This window comes from Artibeus jamaicensis, unplaced genomic scaffold, assembly GCF_021234435.1.
Source record: "Artibeus jamaicensis isolate MK-2021 breed Jamaican fruit bat unplaced genomic scaffold, CSHL_Jam_final contig_354, whole genome shotgun sequence".
In the NCBI taxonomy this organism is placed as follows: Eukaryota; Metazoa; Chordata; class Mammalia; order Chiroptera; family Phyllostomidae; genus Artibeus; species Artibeus jamaicensis.
Window position 1 is genome coordinate 20,591,144 of NW_026521803.1, and position 16,418 is coordinate 20,607,561.

The window sequence follows — 16,418 nt, forward strand, 5'->3', positions numbered from 1 at the left end:
TCTGGGGCCCTAAGAGACCTCATCCTCCTGAACTTTTCTTTGCAACACCTATTTTCATAAAGAATTGAAGGCTAAAGACCCATACTGCTTTCTGCCATCATCACCCAGGGCGGCCCGTTGTTGATGGGGCACGACAGTTCGCCATTCAGGAACGATGCAGGCCAGCAACATAGACGGACGCCTGGCTCTCTGCTTGCCCATGTGCACGCTCTTTAGAAGTGCCTCCAATCCTAAAACACATCCATCCGGGAGCAGGAACTCACGCAGACACTCCACTTCCCAGCTTTGTATTCTGGCGAAATGTCAACAGACCATTTAAAAGCCTCACCTGGACTCATGAAGCCATGTCCACTTCAGGAGCCTAGGACACCCCCTCTGGCTGATCACACGTGCAAGAAAGCTCCCCTTACTCCTGTCACCGCCACCCAGACATCCACCTGGGCCAGCTGTGACTGTCCAGGCCAGAGCACCTTCCACACAGAGTTTCCTTTCTACAGGCATAACTGCCAAGTGAGACCTCATCTTCCTGAATGTAACCCTGCGGCACGAACTCAGCTGAAAACTTGGTAGAGAAGCCTGGAGATAATGTGGACGGGACAAGAGCCATGAGAATGGATCTGCTGTAATGCCACTGGGAGATGACAAGGCCAGCGAGGTTGATGAGCAGAAAGAGAAGCCACCGCTGCCAGCTGCCCTCCCCGCCTCCACCAGCTCTGAATAGCTGCAGGCACAGGAGCAGGTACAGCCAAGCACTGGGGTCAGGGACACCGAAAGGTGAGAAGTAGACTCAACCAGAGCCGCGTGGGACCAAGGGGCTGTGCCAGGTGCCACAGGGAACTGGAATGCTTTCGGAGGGGCCCAGAGAATATTTAAAGAGAAAGTGATATTGGATTTGGGCCTCCAAGGATGACTGGAAACTCTGCAGGCAGAGGGAATGACATGAAAAAAGAGGAGCGTGACGTGCAAGCTCCGTGGGTTTGGAGAGTTTGTGCCAGGAGAGGGAGTGCGCCACCCAGTCAGTTCTTAGTGGGGACAGGAAGCCTGCAGGGTGTTCAGGTGGCCAGATCTTCATGACCACCTTGGGCACCCTAAGAAGGATGCGTCAGAGGGGCGAGAGTCTGGAAGGGGGTTCCCGTGGTGGTGTGGGCTCCTTCAGGACACTCGAGTTTGTCACAAGGTCTCTCTCATCTGAACTCCTGGGAACTCCCATCACTACCCTTTCTCAGCGCCGAAAGATATTTCAGGATCGTGAGCTGTCTTCACACTCTCCTCCCAAACCTGACTGTAAGCTCCTTCAGCAACGAGCTGTCTCACCCATTTTTGTCTGATGCCAGACAAAAGAACCTCCCCACCTCCCACAAAAGAACTCTTCAGGGGGCAGGTAATCCATAAACATTGTTGCTGCTCATGTGGATGATGGCAACCGTGACCCAAACCACATGGGGACCAGGGCTGAAGGGTGCTGTGAAGCGTCTGCCTGGTTTCATCAGAAAGAGACTTGAGCCGAGGGCTGGAGAAAAGCTTGGCCGAGGGGGGGGGGTGGACATGCCATGGGGGATCCGGTCCTTCACAGCAGCCCGGCCCCGTGACTGGTCCTCAGGGGCCAGCAGTCTGGCTGGGCTGCGTCATGGAGAGACACAGCTGACGGGTGCTCCGCTGCGCTGGTTACAGACGGAGCCGGGCAGTGGCGAGCAGCAGACACTCTTCCTCACCCTCCCACTTTCCCCTCGTCTCTCTGTCATCTTAAGTAATGCGAGTAATGCCAAGTCTATTATTCTTAGAACTTTCAAGAACGTCAGAGCTAGAAGGGACTCCAGAGGCAATCTGCACCCGCCTCCTTTCACTACCTAGAAGGATAAGGCCCAGGGAGGCTCCAAGCTGAGTGCTTTACTCAGGACACGTCTTGTTTGGGGCTGGACCTGAAGCCCAGGTTCCCTGACCCTCAGCCAAGTTCTGTCCATAATCTCACATGGCCTCTTATTTATTTCTTTCAAGTTAGATATGATGGCTGTGGACACAGGGACTCTCTGAGTGGTTCAGACAAGTTGGTCCGTGGGTCTTACTGTATACAGGCCACGACCAGGCCTGCGCTCTGTCCTGGGGGCCACATAGAGGATGTGGTCTCTGTGGGAGTTGAGAGTCTTGCTTGAAAAATGGGGACACCTTCCCCCTCAGCCAGGGTAGGCGGGGGCAGGGAAGAGGAGAGGAAAAATCTGACAGTGTCCCACATGTAGCCTCTGTACCCATGTGGCCCTAGGCTCTGGATTTAAAACATTTATGACTTCCTTCTTGGGGCCTTGGTGTGCCCTTCTATATAATGGGCCCAGCAGAGGTCCCTGGTCTCGCAACCCAAGCCCTCCTGACCTTGGTATGTTCTCAGTCACTTGTTGAGGGACTGCCAGGCTGGGCACATGCCTGTGAGGTCCCTTTCCTGTCAGGATGGGGACTCTTCTGAAGGAAGGGACTGAAAGCCCCACACGTGGGCTGGCTGTGGAGGTCCTGGCTCTGGTCCCTGCTCTGTCACAAGCAAATTCTCAGCTCATTTCACTAGGATCAGATCCCATGTGGGTAAACTGAGAGAAGTGAGCTGTAAGTCAGTGCTGAAACTGGCAGGCCTTGGTCCAGTGCTGGCCCCCAGATATGAGGGTTTGTGACTGGCCAACAGTAATGTTCTCTATTGCCTGGGCATGAGCTTTGCCCCCTTCTGCTGCCCGGGGTCTCCCAGGGCCTTTTCCATCTACCCTTGGCCTTAGCACAGGGTTTCTTCAATTCAGCACTATTGACATTTTGGATTCTCTGTTGGGGCTCTCCTGCGTGTTGTTGGATGTGTAGTGTCATCCTGGTCTCTACCTACCAGATGCCAGTAGTGTCCTCGGACACCATCAAATGTCCACTGGGAGGCAAAATTACTGTCTGTTCTAAAAGGACAGATGAATAGTTCTCTTTAGGGCATATGGGAGAATAAGGAAGATGGGTCAGTCATTTCCCCAAGAGAGGAGGAAAGAAGCATGTGGCCAGGGGAGGGATCCGGAGAAAGGGCTGGTGGGACTGCTTTTCCTCACCCTCCCACCCTTCCCTGGGGACTCAAACACCATTGAAAACTTTTTTCTCCAGGCCGTGGAAGAGCAATAGGATTGCCCATTTCTCACTGTTATGGGTTCAACTGTGTTTCCTCCAAAAGCAATTGAAGTCCTAACCCCTGCTATAGGGTCTTTGCAGATGATCAAATTAAGATGATGTCATTAGAGGGGGGTCCTTATCAAAAGGGGAAATTTGGACAGAGAGACAGACGTGCTTGCAGGGAAGACGTTATGACAACATAAAAACACCATCTATATGCCAAGGAATGCTGGATGTTACCAGAAATGAAGACAAAGGCAGGAAGCAGAGTCTCCCTCACGGCCCTCAGTAGGAACCAATCTTCCCAACACCCTGATATGAGACGTCTACCCTGAGAACTGTGAGACGATAAATTCTTGTTATCTAAGGCCCCTTCCCAATTTGTGGTAGTTGGTTACAGCAGACCCCAAAATAATATACTGAGCAAGAAGAAAAACAGCAGGACCAGGCTGTAGGAAGTGGGTCTGGTTTGGTGTGTGACTCCACCGTATGAAGCAGAAACTCAAACGGTGGCAGGAGCTGGGAGAGAAGACACACATGCTGATGGGACCCAGATTTGCCATATAAAGACAAAAGCCAGCACTGTGCCCATAGGACAGACAAGTGGAAACACAGCACATCTCCAATCGCGAGAAGTTGGAAAACTACCCTGAAGAATTAACAGCTTCCGTACATGCTAACTACATCCATCATAAATTTGTCTTTAGTTTCTGTTATCATATCACTGTCTCTGGGGACCCCTGTCTTGTCATCATTTGCCCTTTATAATTTATTCATCTTGTTCTTGCCTGCATCCTTTCTACTTATCATTCATCTTTACAAGTTGTACATAAAATTAGATGGATCCTTCCATGGCAGGGCTGTCAGGAAGGAGATGGGCTCCATCAGGGAAAGCCCCAGGATAGCTGGTGGGGGTCTCCCTAGAGGCCCATGGATGCCAAATTAGAGGCGGCGTGGGCAGGACAGGGAGAGGGGGCGGAAAGAGGAAGAGAGGAGACAGAAAAAGCAAGTGAAAAGGATAAGAGAAGAAAGGGTGGGACGTGAGAAGGGAAAAGCAGAAGCAGAAAATTACCAGAAGGGAGAGAAAAAAGAAGCATAAAGAGAAAAGAGAGAGAAGGAGGAAGAAAGGAAGACAAAATAGGATGCAGGAAAATGGAAGTGTGAAGAAGGGGGAGAAAAACAGGAGAGACATCCTCAGAGCCAGAAATTCAATTGAGGGTTTTTTTTTTTTTTTTTTTTGATTTTCCAGTTTAACATTTTTCCTGGTAAACTCAAAGAAGGTCCCGTTGAATGTCCATGGAAATGACCTGTCCTGAGTTGCAGCGACCTGAGTCAGGAGGTGTGAGGGCAGCGATGTTGCCTGTGTACGGGGCTGAACGGAGTGGGTGGGGCAGGGGATGGCCCAGAGGAGTGTGCAGGTTTGCTTTGTATTCTCAGGTTGCCAGAGCGAGGGCACAAAAGCCAATCTTTAACTACTGAATTGGAACTTTAATGTTTACCAAGCAGATACATCTCCCACTTTCCCCTCCTCCCCCGCTCTTCCCCCCTCTCCTCTGCCAGCTCCCTCTTCTGTGTCCACGCCTTCTGCTAACTGGACCCAGACCTGCCCCTCAGCAGCCCTGGTGAGGAGCTCCTTCTGCTGCCGGGGGCACAGAGTGCTGGTCACTGCTGGCCATGTCTCCTGGTTTTCTCTAATCAGAGTCTTTCCCATGAGACCCTACTTTCCTAACTTTGGAAACAGATGGGTTCTTCCTGGAAGACAATTCCCTGCAAAGTCCCAGAGGTGGGGAAAGCTGAGACTAAGCAGCAGAGACCTACTTTAAGGAAAAGAATTTTTCCAAGAGGCTTCCTGTGTACAGCCAGCCCCAGAGAGTTCTCAGTGGATAGCTGCTGCCCAGCTCACAGCTCCTGACCTGCCATGTGTGACTTGTCTCTACATTGGTTCTCAGACTAGCACTCCTATCTGATAGGCCCATCTTCCTCCCAACTTCCTATTTCTACCTTGCCAATGTCATGAACAAAACCTTTGAGAAACGTCTGCACCCTACAGTTACCTGTGTCCTCTCTCAAGTAACTGGTGGCACTACAAAAAAGAAGTGGGCATCCTGGGTTTTCATAGTAGACCTGATGTTGATCCTAGCTTGGCAATTCATTAATTACATGACCGTGGGCACATTGTTTAATCTCACTGAAGCTGGGTCTCCTTGTGTATGAGGGATAATCATGATATCTCGCTCATAGGGTGGTTGTGAGGTAAAATGAGACAATGGAAGTAGTATGTTTGTATCATGCCTGCCAAATAGGAATTACATAATAAATATTATTAAGAGGGGTAGAGGATGCATTTAAAAAAAAAAAAACCTGTGTCTGCCAGGCCTCTGTGCACAACGCCCAGCACGCACTAAGAAAACACTTGTTGATGGATTGAGAACTGCCTCATGTTGGCTGTCCCATATAAATAGTGGAACAAACGTTAGGAATGAAAGAAGTGAGCTGGGGAGGGGCAGGGGCCAGGAGAGAGAGAGAGATTCAGAGTGTGAGGAAGAAGTAAAGACAGAGAGTGGAGAGAAAATGTGCAATCACTTGGCCTAGATGCTGTTGGAAAACACTGGTCAAAAGGACCCTGGTGAGGTTTTTGTGGTTTAGCAATTTCATTCTACTGAAGTCATGCTAAACTCAACCACAAGAATCCATTTGAGACACTGGTCCAGGGAGGACTCCACTGGCCACCCGAAGAAGTTGGGCTAAGCTGGTTCCCAGGCACACTGACCTCTGAATTGTAACAACAGCCACTGTGGTCTGGTTTCTGAGCTTCCGCTTATCCCAAGAGAAATGTTGGCTCCCTCTCATCCTCCAAACGAAAACATGTGTGAGAGGTGCCTCTGGTTCTTTGTTGATGTTTGGGTTGTGGTAGTATGTCTATGCATGACGACAACGGCATAGTTTTCCTTGCTGCCGACAGGATGCTGGCTCTGTAACTTGCTGGGAAAGAAACAGAGTGGGCTGCCTGCACTATCTTCTGTCCTCAGTGAGAGAATGGAGAGCTGATTTTTAATGGATTGACTTTAATGGATTTTGAAGTCTGGAAAAGTGCCTAAATTGCTGAGGTTACCAGTTTTCCAGTTCTTTTTTTTTTTTTTTTCAATTTCTTTCCCCTTATTCAGACATAGAGTGAGCTCACTGGGGCACCTGCTGGGGTCTGTGCCTGCCTCAGCTAGCAGGAGCACCTATTACCTGGTTGGTTTAGAAGGTTTTGCTTGGCCCTGTCCTTGCATTTGCTAGTAGCACACATTCTCTGATCTCAAAAGAGAGAACCAACCAACAATAACTATACCAGTTCTGCTTTCTGGAATCCAAATGGCTCCACCTTAAAGCATTTTTTTTTGTCATCTTGTTTTTCATTTGTCTCTGTGTGAGTTTGTGCAGGGACAGTATGCCCTGGGAAGTTTGAGCTGCAATCCTGTCTCTTCTCTCCGTCCCCCCCACTGTGGGCTGTGCCAGCCCTGAGAATTGTGAGGAGGTCTTTGAGGCCATGAGTCTCCCCGTGAGGCCTTTGAGGAAAGGACGGCATTCCAGGCACCTCAAGGGAACTCTGGGCTATGTTTTAGCTCTGCTGTTGAACTCTCTCCTCACCCCTCCCACCTCCCAACATACATTCGCATTTCTTCCTGCTCTTTCTTCCAAACTTGCCCAACTCATCTTTGCGATTTCAGAAAAATGCCACTGGATCTCCCAGTATGAAGGATTAGCACAGATTATGGGGAACAGTGTTAATTATTGGTGGAAGGGGGGCTGGCACATCGCTCCAATGTGCTCCTGATTTCCCCTGGGCCTTTCTGCCTGGTAATAAGCCTTCTTTAATCTGGCAGGCCCCTTAGTGAAATCAGCACCACGGACAGTGGTATTGATTGCTTCTGAGAAACCATCACAGCTGCTCAACCAAATTACCTTTGATATGTGACCTTTAATGTAATTACTGCAACATCAAAGTATTTCTATAAATTATTAAAGAACTAATACACTCCATCATTTCGCTATTCTGTTGTATGTAAAATAAACAACCACAAGTTAATGCGAGATCCTGAACAATCCACACTTGCTACTGAAATTGCCCCAGTCCCGGGCCTCTCCGGCTTCAAAACCCTAAGCTTCTCCCCTGCCACTTTCTCTGCTTCCCTATCTAATTCCAGGCTTTTAGCTATCACAGAACTCCCCGGCAATCTCTCTCCAGCTGATGAAGGGCCTCCCATAACAATGTGGTATTTTCTATTCCATTCCAGTGGTTCTAAAATATCTATCACAATCTCCCCCAAAACAAAGTACCATAAACAGTTTATTAATCAGCACAAACCTTCCTCAGAAGCTTTGATTATCTTACAATATGGCTTTATGCTTCGCGTATAACATGGGGTGATGTGGAGCGTATTTCTGCCACCTTACAGAGGGCACCCAGAAAGTAATTACTATAATATACGTGCATGTGGCTGTGTCACTAAAAACCAACTGGGGAACGGCCACCGGGACAGAGCCAGGCTCCACATAAAAACAAACCGATGTGTCGTACCATTTCCATACATTTGCATGCGTGGGTATATTATTAAGATGCTTCAGGCCCGTGCTTTGCAATCACAAATAGCAAAATACAATACAAAGACTGTCTTAATGGAAGGCCCTCCCCAGCTCTAGACAGGAAAGGAAGGATCTTTGATACAAAGAAAAGGCTGCCCCTGCTGGAGTCGCTTTTCTCTCTGTCTACCTGGTTAACCTTTCCCGCTGTGGGGCAGAAACGGAGACGTGTGTTGACATGCTATCGGCTTGGTGAGAATGTAAACATGCATGTGTAAACATTGTCGAGCGCACATACAGAACACACGAAATTCCCTGCAGTGTCCATCGTATAATACAGCTTAAACACAGTATATTTATAAATTCTTTAAATTATGTCCACAAACACGCACATCTTTCCATTTATGTTTTAGATACTCAGTGAGCTGTATATCTTAGCTCCCGTTCCACGCCCACCCCCCCATCTCTCTGAACCCACAGGAGACACGGCACAGACCCTTGACCCGCGGAACACTTCTTATTTTATGGTGATGAACTAGCCTCGATAATAGCCATGGCTGATATCACACCCAGTTAGGGGGGACATAAATAATTCTCTTCTCCCCAGCACAGAAGCAATAAACCAGGGCTGAGGCGCGATAGTTTATCAAAGACGAGGGCTGGCTCCTTAAATAAACGCGGTGATCTCACTCCGGCGCTGAGCCTGGATGGGGAGGCGCCCCCTCCTGCCCCGGACCCCACCCCTGGAACAGCCAGTGTCAGACGCTGATCCGCTGGTATTCTGTCGGCCGGCCACGGGGAGCCCCCTGGGGCGGGCAGAAGCAACTCCCGGCTCCGGGGGCCCTGAACACCCAGCGTGCCTGCCTCGGGCAGCCTGTATAGGCAGTGCGAAGAGGAGACACCGAGCAGCAGAGGAGGAGCCCCGCCCAAGATTGTGGCCCTGGCCAAGTTCGCCCCTCTCCGGAATTCCGCTGGGCCTGGACGGCGGAATGCGGGGCCGTTTTTCGAGCTCTGAGCTCGGTGCCCACGAGTGCCAGCCGCCGCTCTGCGCCTCGCAGCTTCTAGGAGCGCTACAGCAGGCGCGAGCTCCTGATCGGAGGCAGGCTGCACGCCCGACCAGCTATCCCCCTACGCCCGCAGCCTCGCAGTCGGGTCTCCCGAAGTCGCCCCCTGTCGGCGCGTCTGTCGCTCGCGCCTCGGCGGGCGCCACTTACCCCGGGCAGGGTCTTCTGCTCGTGCAGAGCGCTCTGGGCCTTCAGCGCTGACTCACGCTCGCAGTAGGTGAGGAAAGCACAGCCTAGGGAGGGAAGCAAGCGGCGAGAGGGTCAGTGGGGCGCCCCCGGGCCGCCGACGCGCCTTCCCGCCGCCCTTCAGTCACCAGCCCCTCCCTTCTCTTGGTCCCTCTCCCCACCTCTTTCTCTCCTGTGCTCTCTATACTCCAGCCTTCCTTCCTCCGCGTTTTCCTGTCTGCTCTCGTCCTTCGCGTTGCCGTTCTGTTTTGCTCCTTCGGCAAAATCTCTACCCTGCACCGCCCCCCTCTCGATGCCCCCTCTCCCCAAGGGTCTTTTCCTCTCCCCATCCCCTGGTGCCTCAGGTGCCTCTGCCCTTTCCCTTTCAACATCTCTTTCACCCTCCCTTCATCCCTCCCTCTGGGCACTGTTCTGTTTCAGCTTCAGTCTCAGTACCTCCCAAGGGCAGCTTTCACCCATCACCCCCAGTGCCTCTAGTCACACTTGACCATGAATTTTTGTTCTGACTTCCTGTAGGAACGCTGCTGGCTGCTTCATCAAGGATGATGGAAAGACCCTCTTGGTCTTCCAAATAAAGGCTCCATCTGTAAGGAGGACCCCAGGCCAGGTTGGCCTGATAAAATGAATGGGGCTCCATATGTCCCTGCCCTAGCCCATTTGCAGTGAGATCTTCACACCCCTCCCAGTCATTGGGCTTCCTGGGCTTACCCAGCCCACCAGTGAGCAAGGCTAGACCTGAGGCTGACCCTTGCTCTGCCTCTGATTCCCTGGGTGACCCCTGCAAACCACACCTCCTATCCTGCCTCAGTCTCCCCGTGTATCAGCTGAGAGTTTTGACCCGTTGGTCTCTAAGGCTCAGTCTAGTTTTCCCCTTGAGTGATTCTGACAATGCTCCACCAGGAAATTTGGGTTTTAAGAGCACTGTGTCTAACTCAAGGGGTGACTTTTTAATGCTGACTTTTCAGGCACAACGACAAGGCAAAGAGAATGCTTGCTGGTGGGGGAGTCTTTCTGAAAGGTCCCACACACTGCCCAGCGTCAGGGGCCTCTTCCTCTGCCCGCAGACCTGGCTGATTGTGACTTGGGAAGCCTGCAAAACTGGGGACCACAGGGGAAGTGAAAAAGCCAACTCTGGCCAACAGCAGGTTTGACTCCTATGGGGACGTGGCCTCAGGCTTTCCAATGCTACCCATGACCCAGGGAAGGCATCCTGCCGGCTGGCTACTTCCCTAGTTTCAGTTTCTTTCCCTCCTTTGTTTCACTTTCTGTCTTATCATCTTATCTGACCTCCCAACCACCTGTATTCACCACCTCCCCCACTCTCCTTTGTTCTCACAGTCTCCTCACTTGGGACGCCTCTGTCCTCAATTTCACCTTCCCCGATCTCACCCATCTTTCAAGAATTGGACCAAGGTCCACCTTCTCCAGGCAGCCCTTCTTGACTGATTTAGTCCATCTCAAGCCAACCTCCTTTTTTAACTGACCATTTAGTCATTCTTATGGCCATTTATCGACTGTTTCCTGAGTGCCCATTGCGTGTCATATTCTGTGCCAGGCCTGGTGGCCCAGACCCTCCTGTCATGAGGTCTGTAGGCTGGTGGTGCCAGTCTGGTGCCGATACCAGCACTTGTATCAGGCTTGCTCTGGCCTCTGATTTGCCCAGACAGAGAGCCCCCAGTGTTCTCTCCAGTTCCGGACCCCTCCACCGCCCAGTGAAACCCCTTTCCTGCTCTTCCAATGTAGAAATCAGTCCTGCCTCCCTTCCCTTCCTAGCTTCAGAGAGGATTTTGGAAGGGAATACATGTGTGATGGAGACACAGGAATGAGAGGACAGAGCAGGGAGACAGAAACCCTCCGCTCCTTCCCCTCCTACCTCTAACTCCTGCCTGGGGCTGGGAGCGGCTGGGAGTGCTGAGGAGCCTGGCTCTGCTCCGTCTCACCCCTCCCCAGCCAGACCCCAGATCACCCATCCTCCTTCCCCTCCCTATTTCTCCCTCCTGGTCATGGCAGACGGTTATTGATGGAGACACATGGGGGACTGAAATGAATAGCGGTCAGAGGCCCCCGTGACGTCTTCCCTCGTGCTGCTGCCTGCCTCTCTGGGGGCCTTTTTCCTCCTGTCCCCTCGCTGGCCTTGTCCTCCGCCTGTGCCTGCCTGCAGCTGGGAGGCGGCCACTGTCTAGCTGCATGCAGGCAAGCCAGCTCGGGACAAGGTCAGGGGCAGGTTTGGAGAGTGAGGAGGAGGGAGGAAGAAGGGGAGCGAATGACCACATTGTTTCCCTGGCCTAGGATAACAAGAAAAGGATTCCAGAAAAAAGAATCTGGAAACAAATAGAATCTGTTGCTTTTGTTTGGCTTTCAGGAATTTCTGTCAGTTTTTTGTTGTTGTTTGTTTGTTTTGTTGAGAGAGCTCACAGCTGCATGTTGAACTAGAATCTTTAAAAGACCCCCAGACCCTGTGTAACTTCTCTTTGACCCCAACTCCTTTCATTTTGCTCCTCGCTCACCCCCTGGCCTCCTTCCTGTTTCTCAGCCCTGTCAGGCACACTGTCTCAGGACATTTGCACTGGTCGCGTCCTCCTCCCAGAATGCTCCCCACTAACGATCTGCGTGGCTCAGTCCTTCCGTTTCCTCGGGTTTCTGCTCAGATGCGACCTCCACAGATACCTCTCCTGACTGCCTCATTTAACACAGTGACCTGCCCCCAACACATACTCTCTGACCCCTTGTCACATGGACTCTTCTCTTTAGCTCCCTCACCCCTGACATATTAATATTGTATATTTGTTCCTTGATCAGCTGTCTCCCCATACTCAGATGCGGTTCTGTTCATGCTTCCTGCTCAGTACCCAGAACAGGGGCAGGAACTCAACCCATATTTGTCTAGAGCACTGAGTCCTGAACACCTCAGCTGCTTTGGAGGGGACCAGCACGGGGCGGGGGTGTGGGAGGACACAGAAGTGGTGTCCTGAGGCTGCTGGGAGCTGACCATGGCTCTGAGGACACAGAGGCACAAAGGGCTACCAGAGAGGTGGGGGACAGAGGTTGCCGTGAGAGTTGGTAAGAGGCACTGGCTGGGAGGGCTCTTGTCCCCAAGGCTTCCTCCAGCCCAGAAATTCTTGCATCGCCTACCAGTGCAGTTACTGTCACTCCCCTGCTCTCTCCTCGAGGTGATTATCCCCCGAACAGGCTGATGTGTGGCTTTGGACAGGAAGCTGTGCCCAGGCAGACACTTACTTGCCAGTGGCCACTTACTGATTCCACTCTGTGAACCCAGTTTCCTCATCTATAAGTGGGTACAGTCATCCCCCTTGGTGGCATGTGGTAGATGTACTTGCAAATGAGTATTAACAACCTCTGCAGAGCTCTCTAATTGCAGAATGCAATGTACACACAAATTCAGTCTTGTGAAGGGGGAGCTTAGCAAGGAAAAATCCCTCCTTGTCTCCCCAGGAAAGACCAGCCCTACACAGGGGCCGCCTGGGGCAAACACACCCTGGCCTTTTCAAACCACCTCTTCAGCCAGTGTGATGTTGCGTCTGACAGTCTACCTGAGAGATGAGTCGTCTCACTAGGGCTCTTTAAAAAGGCAGTTACGGATAAGCCGTTACTATCTGCTGATTCCCAGATGCATGGAGGGACTCCATCTGCTCCCTTGCTGAGGCAGAGCCCTGGGGGAGTGGCAGCTTGGCGGGGAGGGGGTAGCTTCACGAGGAGAGTTTGCCATTACAGGGTGTTTCAGAGCATGGTGGGCCTGGGGTGAAGGCCAAGGTGGAGGCTCAGGGTATCCAGGGGATAGAGGGTGCCCAGGCTCCACCCATTGGGCTGTCACTGGCTTTTCATGTAGGGACAGTGGGTAGTACACACAGAACTCCACCCAGATAAACTAGCTTTGACTTCCTGTTGCTCACCGCTGTTCCTCACAGGGGCTGAGGAGGGGCTTTGAGCCGTGAGGGGGGTGCGGGGGCCACAGCTGAGCACTCACTGCATCTGTCAAGCTCACCCTCCTGTGGACGTGCTGAGGTGTCTCCAGAGACATGCCTGGTGAGGCCCCTCAGGAACTCGCTGTCTAGCTGGAAAATGGGATTCTCTCCGGGAGCAGCTGCGTACCTGTGTGGGACTGCGTGGAAGAGAAGGTTGGCACAGGCCCTGAAGCTGAAGTTCCGAGAAGGTCTGAGAAGGAAGCATCCTTTCTGAGGACGGGGCTCGTGGCACAGAGATCTCTCCCTTCAGGCCCCATGGTCTTCTTCCAAGGCCTGGCCCTACAGGCCTTTTCTCACCCTTGTGCCCACAGAGGAGAGAGCAAGGGTCCGCTGTAGCTGTTTGGAATAGCCAAACTTGAAGACCACCTAAAGCACAAGGGTGCTTTTTATATCACACCAGTTTAAAATGTGGAATGGTCTTACATGCACCGACATGAAAAGACACATTGTCTGAAGGGAAATGCAGACCGTGAAACCATGGATGACATGTGCATAGTGGAGACACAGTCTAAGAGTTCTAGATGTCATCAACTCTTTCCACCACAGTGCAGTCTGGGGGCCACCCAAGCTAAAAACAGGGAGTACAGGGGCTGGGGGATGTCTCCCATGACTAACTCTTTTTCTTTTTATTGGACACATCTGGACATAGAATATTCACATATCACTTGCATAATTAAAGATAAAAATATCTTTGCTGAAAAGGAGGCTGGAATAAAAAGGGGACGGGTGAAAATGCGTGAGCCAGACAGGAGGCAGGTCCCATAGTTCGTTTTGAACAGACAAAGATCACTGGGGTATCAGCTTCCTGGCCATTTCTTTGTGAGGGAAATTGTCATGGGTGGGTCATGATGTGCCCCTGCTTCAAAGCTTCCTTTGAGCTCTGAGAGTGGAAGCAGGTTCTCTCTGCCCAGTAAGCTGCAGATGGCATCCATTTTGGTCCATGGCCTAAAGCTCCAGAAGCTGATGTTTGGAGAATGGATTCGCAGTGGCTCACAGAGCCTCCCCATCTCCGTGCTCCCATTCTTCTTGGGCCCTACCAGCTGGGTGACACTGAGGGCAGGATCTGAGGGGAGAAGCCACAGAAATGACTCGGGAAAGTCTGGGTGAGGAATGACCTTGTCCCTGCGTTCCCACCTCTCTCTTACCTCTGTCCCGATGGTTCTCTCCAGCTCATCACCTGAATCTCCCAGCCCTTAGAGCCTGTGCTTTTTGTCTCAACCCCTTCTGAATCATGGACTTGAACAGAATCAAACTGCAGCCTGGTGGGGCAGGAATGGACTTTAAAAACGATCGGGGGCGGGACTGGGGGATGAGGGATGTCAGACTCCAAATGAAGTTACGCCGCAGTGCTGCCCTCAGCAGCTGACGCAGTCAACTCTGTATTTGCACTTGGGCTCCCTGCACGAGGTGGACTCCCATGCCCACCCCTCTGGCCCACACAGGCCTGCCTTCATGCTGCTACTTGGTTCTACATATGCACTGAACACTGGCCTGCACTCACATTTCCTTGTGCTGCCATTTAACCTTTTCCACTCATCAGTCTTGTCCCTTCTATTTATCAGGTTCATGTCTTGGGTCTCTGAACAAACTATCAGCTTCATAAGAGCAGAGACAGAGCTTGTAAATGGAGAGCTGAGCTTCTAGCTCAGGTATCTGAGGGCTGGGGGACCAAGAGAATCCAGTGGGACTAGGAGAAGGAGACGCACAATCAGGGAGCTGAAGAGAGAGCAGGAAGCACTAGGTGCAGAGAAGGAAAGAAAAAGAGAGGTGGGTGTGGCCAGGAGAGGTGAAGCGTGATTGTTGACAGGCTGGGGTGTAGGCGGTGGCAGACACCCTTCTCCAGCAGGGTAGCCTACAGATGATGGTGCAAGGGGCGCTGCTGATTCCTGAGAACATGGGTGGGCACCCTCTCTCACACAGAGGAGAACAGAGCAAGCAGCAGAATTAATTGCACAGAGATGGCAGTAATTTACAAAGCCCTGTGTGCGCGTATAAAAGGCCCTTGTCATTGTGAAGTGAAGGAAGTACAATTTCCTGCCCAACTCTGAACAGGGCTGAAGCCTGGGGTGTAATCACAGAGGGGAAGGCTTCCCATGTGCTCCCTCCTCCCACCCCAGATGGGCCTTGGCTTCCTACTAATTGAATTACAGAATTAGCTAAAGGAAGGTGCCTCTAGAATGCGGAGATCTGGACTTTAATAAAACATTAGATCCTTCAGGCCAGATCCAGGCCAGTCACTTTTCCGGCCCTAAGGAAGTAGGAGGAAGCTGGGGTGTGGGAAGGAGGGGGCGGGGGAGGGAGCAGGAAACCCATCACCCAGCCAGACCCACGGGTCCAAGGGGGCTCCCTGTTCGATGTGATCCTGGAGGGTCCAGGAAGGCCTCCCTGTGCCCCAAATCTCCACCCATTGACCTACCGTGGTGCCTCAGAGCATCTTTCCTGTGTGGTTCTCACCCTAGGCTATACCTGAGAATCACCTGAGGACTTAAAAAAACATATTTGGGCCACTGCAGAGAAATTGAGGCAGAATCTGTATGTGTGTGGGGGGGGAGATGTATAGGTAGAGAGCAGGGAGAAACAGGGACTTCTGCCAGCCTCCCTGGAAAAAGGGATACTGGTGTTCTAAAGCCACTTCTGTCCCCTCATCCAGCTCTGTCCCCGCGGTCTGGGCGGTCAGGGACAGCATCCCTGGTGCCTCTGGAGTGGATGTCCCTTCCACGCATATGTGGGTAAACCAGTCGCAGAGGCCTTCTTCACACCACGCCCTTCCTCTGGGAATGTCTTCCCAGCACTTTGCCTGAGGTCTGCACTCCTTCAAGACTCACCTCTTCCTTCCTGCTCTTCAGTGAGGCCTAAGCAACTTCCTCAGCCATTTTGGTCTCACTTCCTGTGGATTCTTATGGGGGCCATGCCCTTGTCCACTGCCCTTAGTCTGCCCCAAGGGTGAACCTGGTCTGCACTTCTGATCTGTGAACTTCTTGAGAATGGGCCCTTGCCACAAGCAGAGAAGAAACCCATGGGCCCCTGCCGCTGTTCCTGCCTCTCTTCCCCAGTGCCCAGACACCTGTGATCCTCCTGCCATCTTCTCAGGACCTGCTCTGGCCGTTCCAGTCCCCCTGGTCCTTTCTACCTGGACCCTCCTCCCCCTCTCCCTGCTTTTCCCATGAGCGCTCCCTGCTGGCATTCCATCCCTAGGAGAGGGGCAATGATCACCCACCCACAGCACGTGACTCCGGCTTCCTTTCTCTCTCCCTCTCCACCAGAGAACCCAAGCCTAAGAACAGTAGCCTTTCCACCACTGCCTTCACCGAACCTTCCTCCTCTGGAGCTCTCACGTCCTTCTAGGAGTGACTAAGCCTCCCTTCATCCAGAAAGCCTTCCCAAATCTCTTAAAGCCCTCAGCAATGGCCACCGTCATCTGGCAGTTGGAATACACATCGTTGTCTACCTCACATTTATGTGTGCTCGCCCAAGTGAAAATACTCTAGGACGGTAGCTG

The 16,418-nt window shown here is 52.0% G+C and overlaps 1 protein-coding gene across 29 annotated transcripts in view; it reads right to left on the reverse strand.

The window, feature by feature from the left end:
• The window catches only part of CELF4 (CUGBP Elav-like family member 4), a 290,171-nt gene that overhangs the window by 206,034 nt on the left and 67,719 nt on the right, over positions 1 to 16,418 (reverse strand). For 28 of the 29 annotated variants that reach the window (XM_037154504.2, XM_037154509.2, XM_037154503.2 and 25 more), the window contains exon 2: positions 8,901 to 8,983. In XM_037154504.2, coding sequence (XP_037010399.1) covers positions 8,901 to 8,983 — 83 coding nt within the window. Of the gene's footprint in view, positions 1 to 8,900; positions 8,984 to 9,097; positions 9,145 to 16,418 lie in introns of those variants that run through there. The other variant, XM_053664351.1, reaches the window with a different exon arrangement.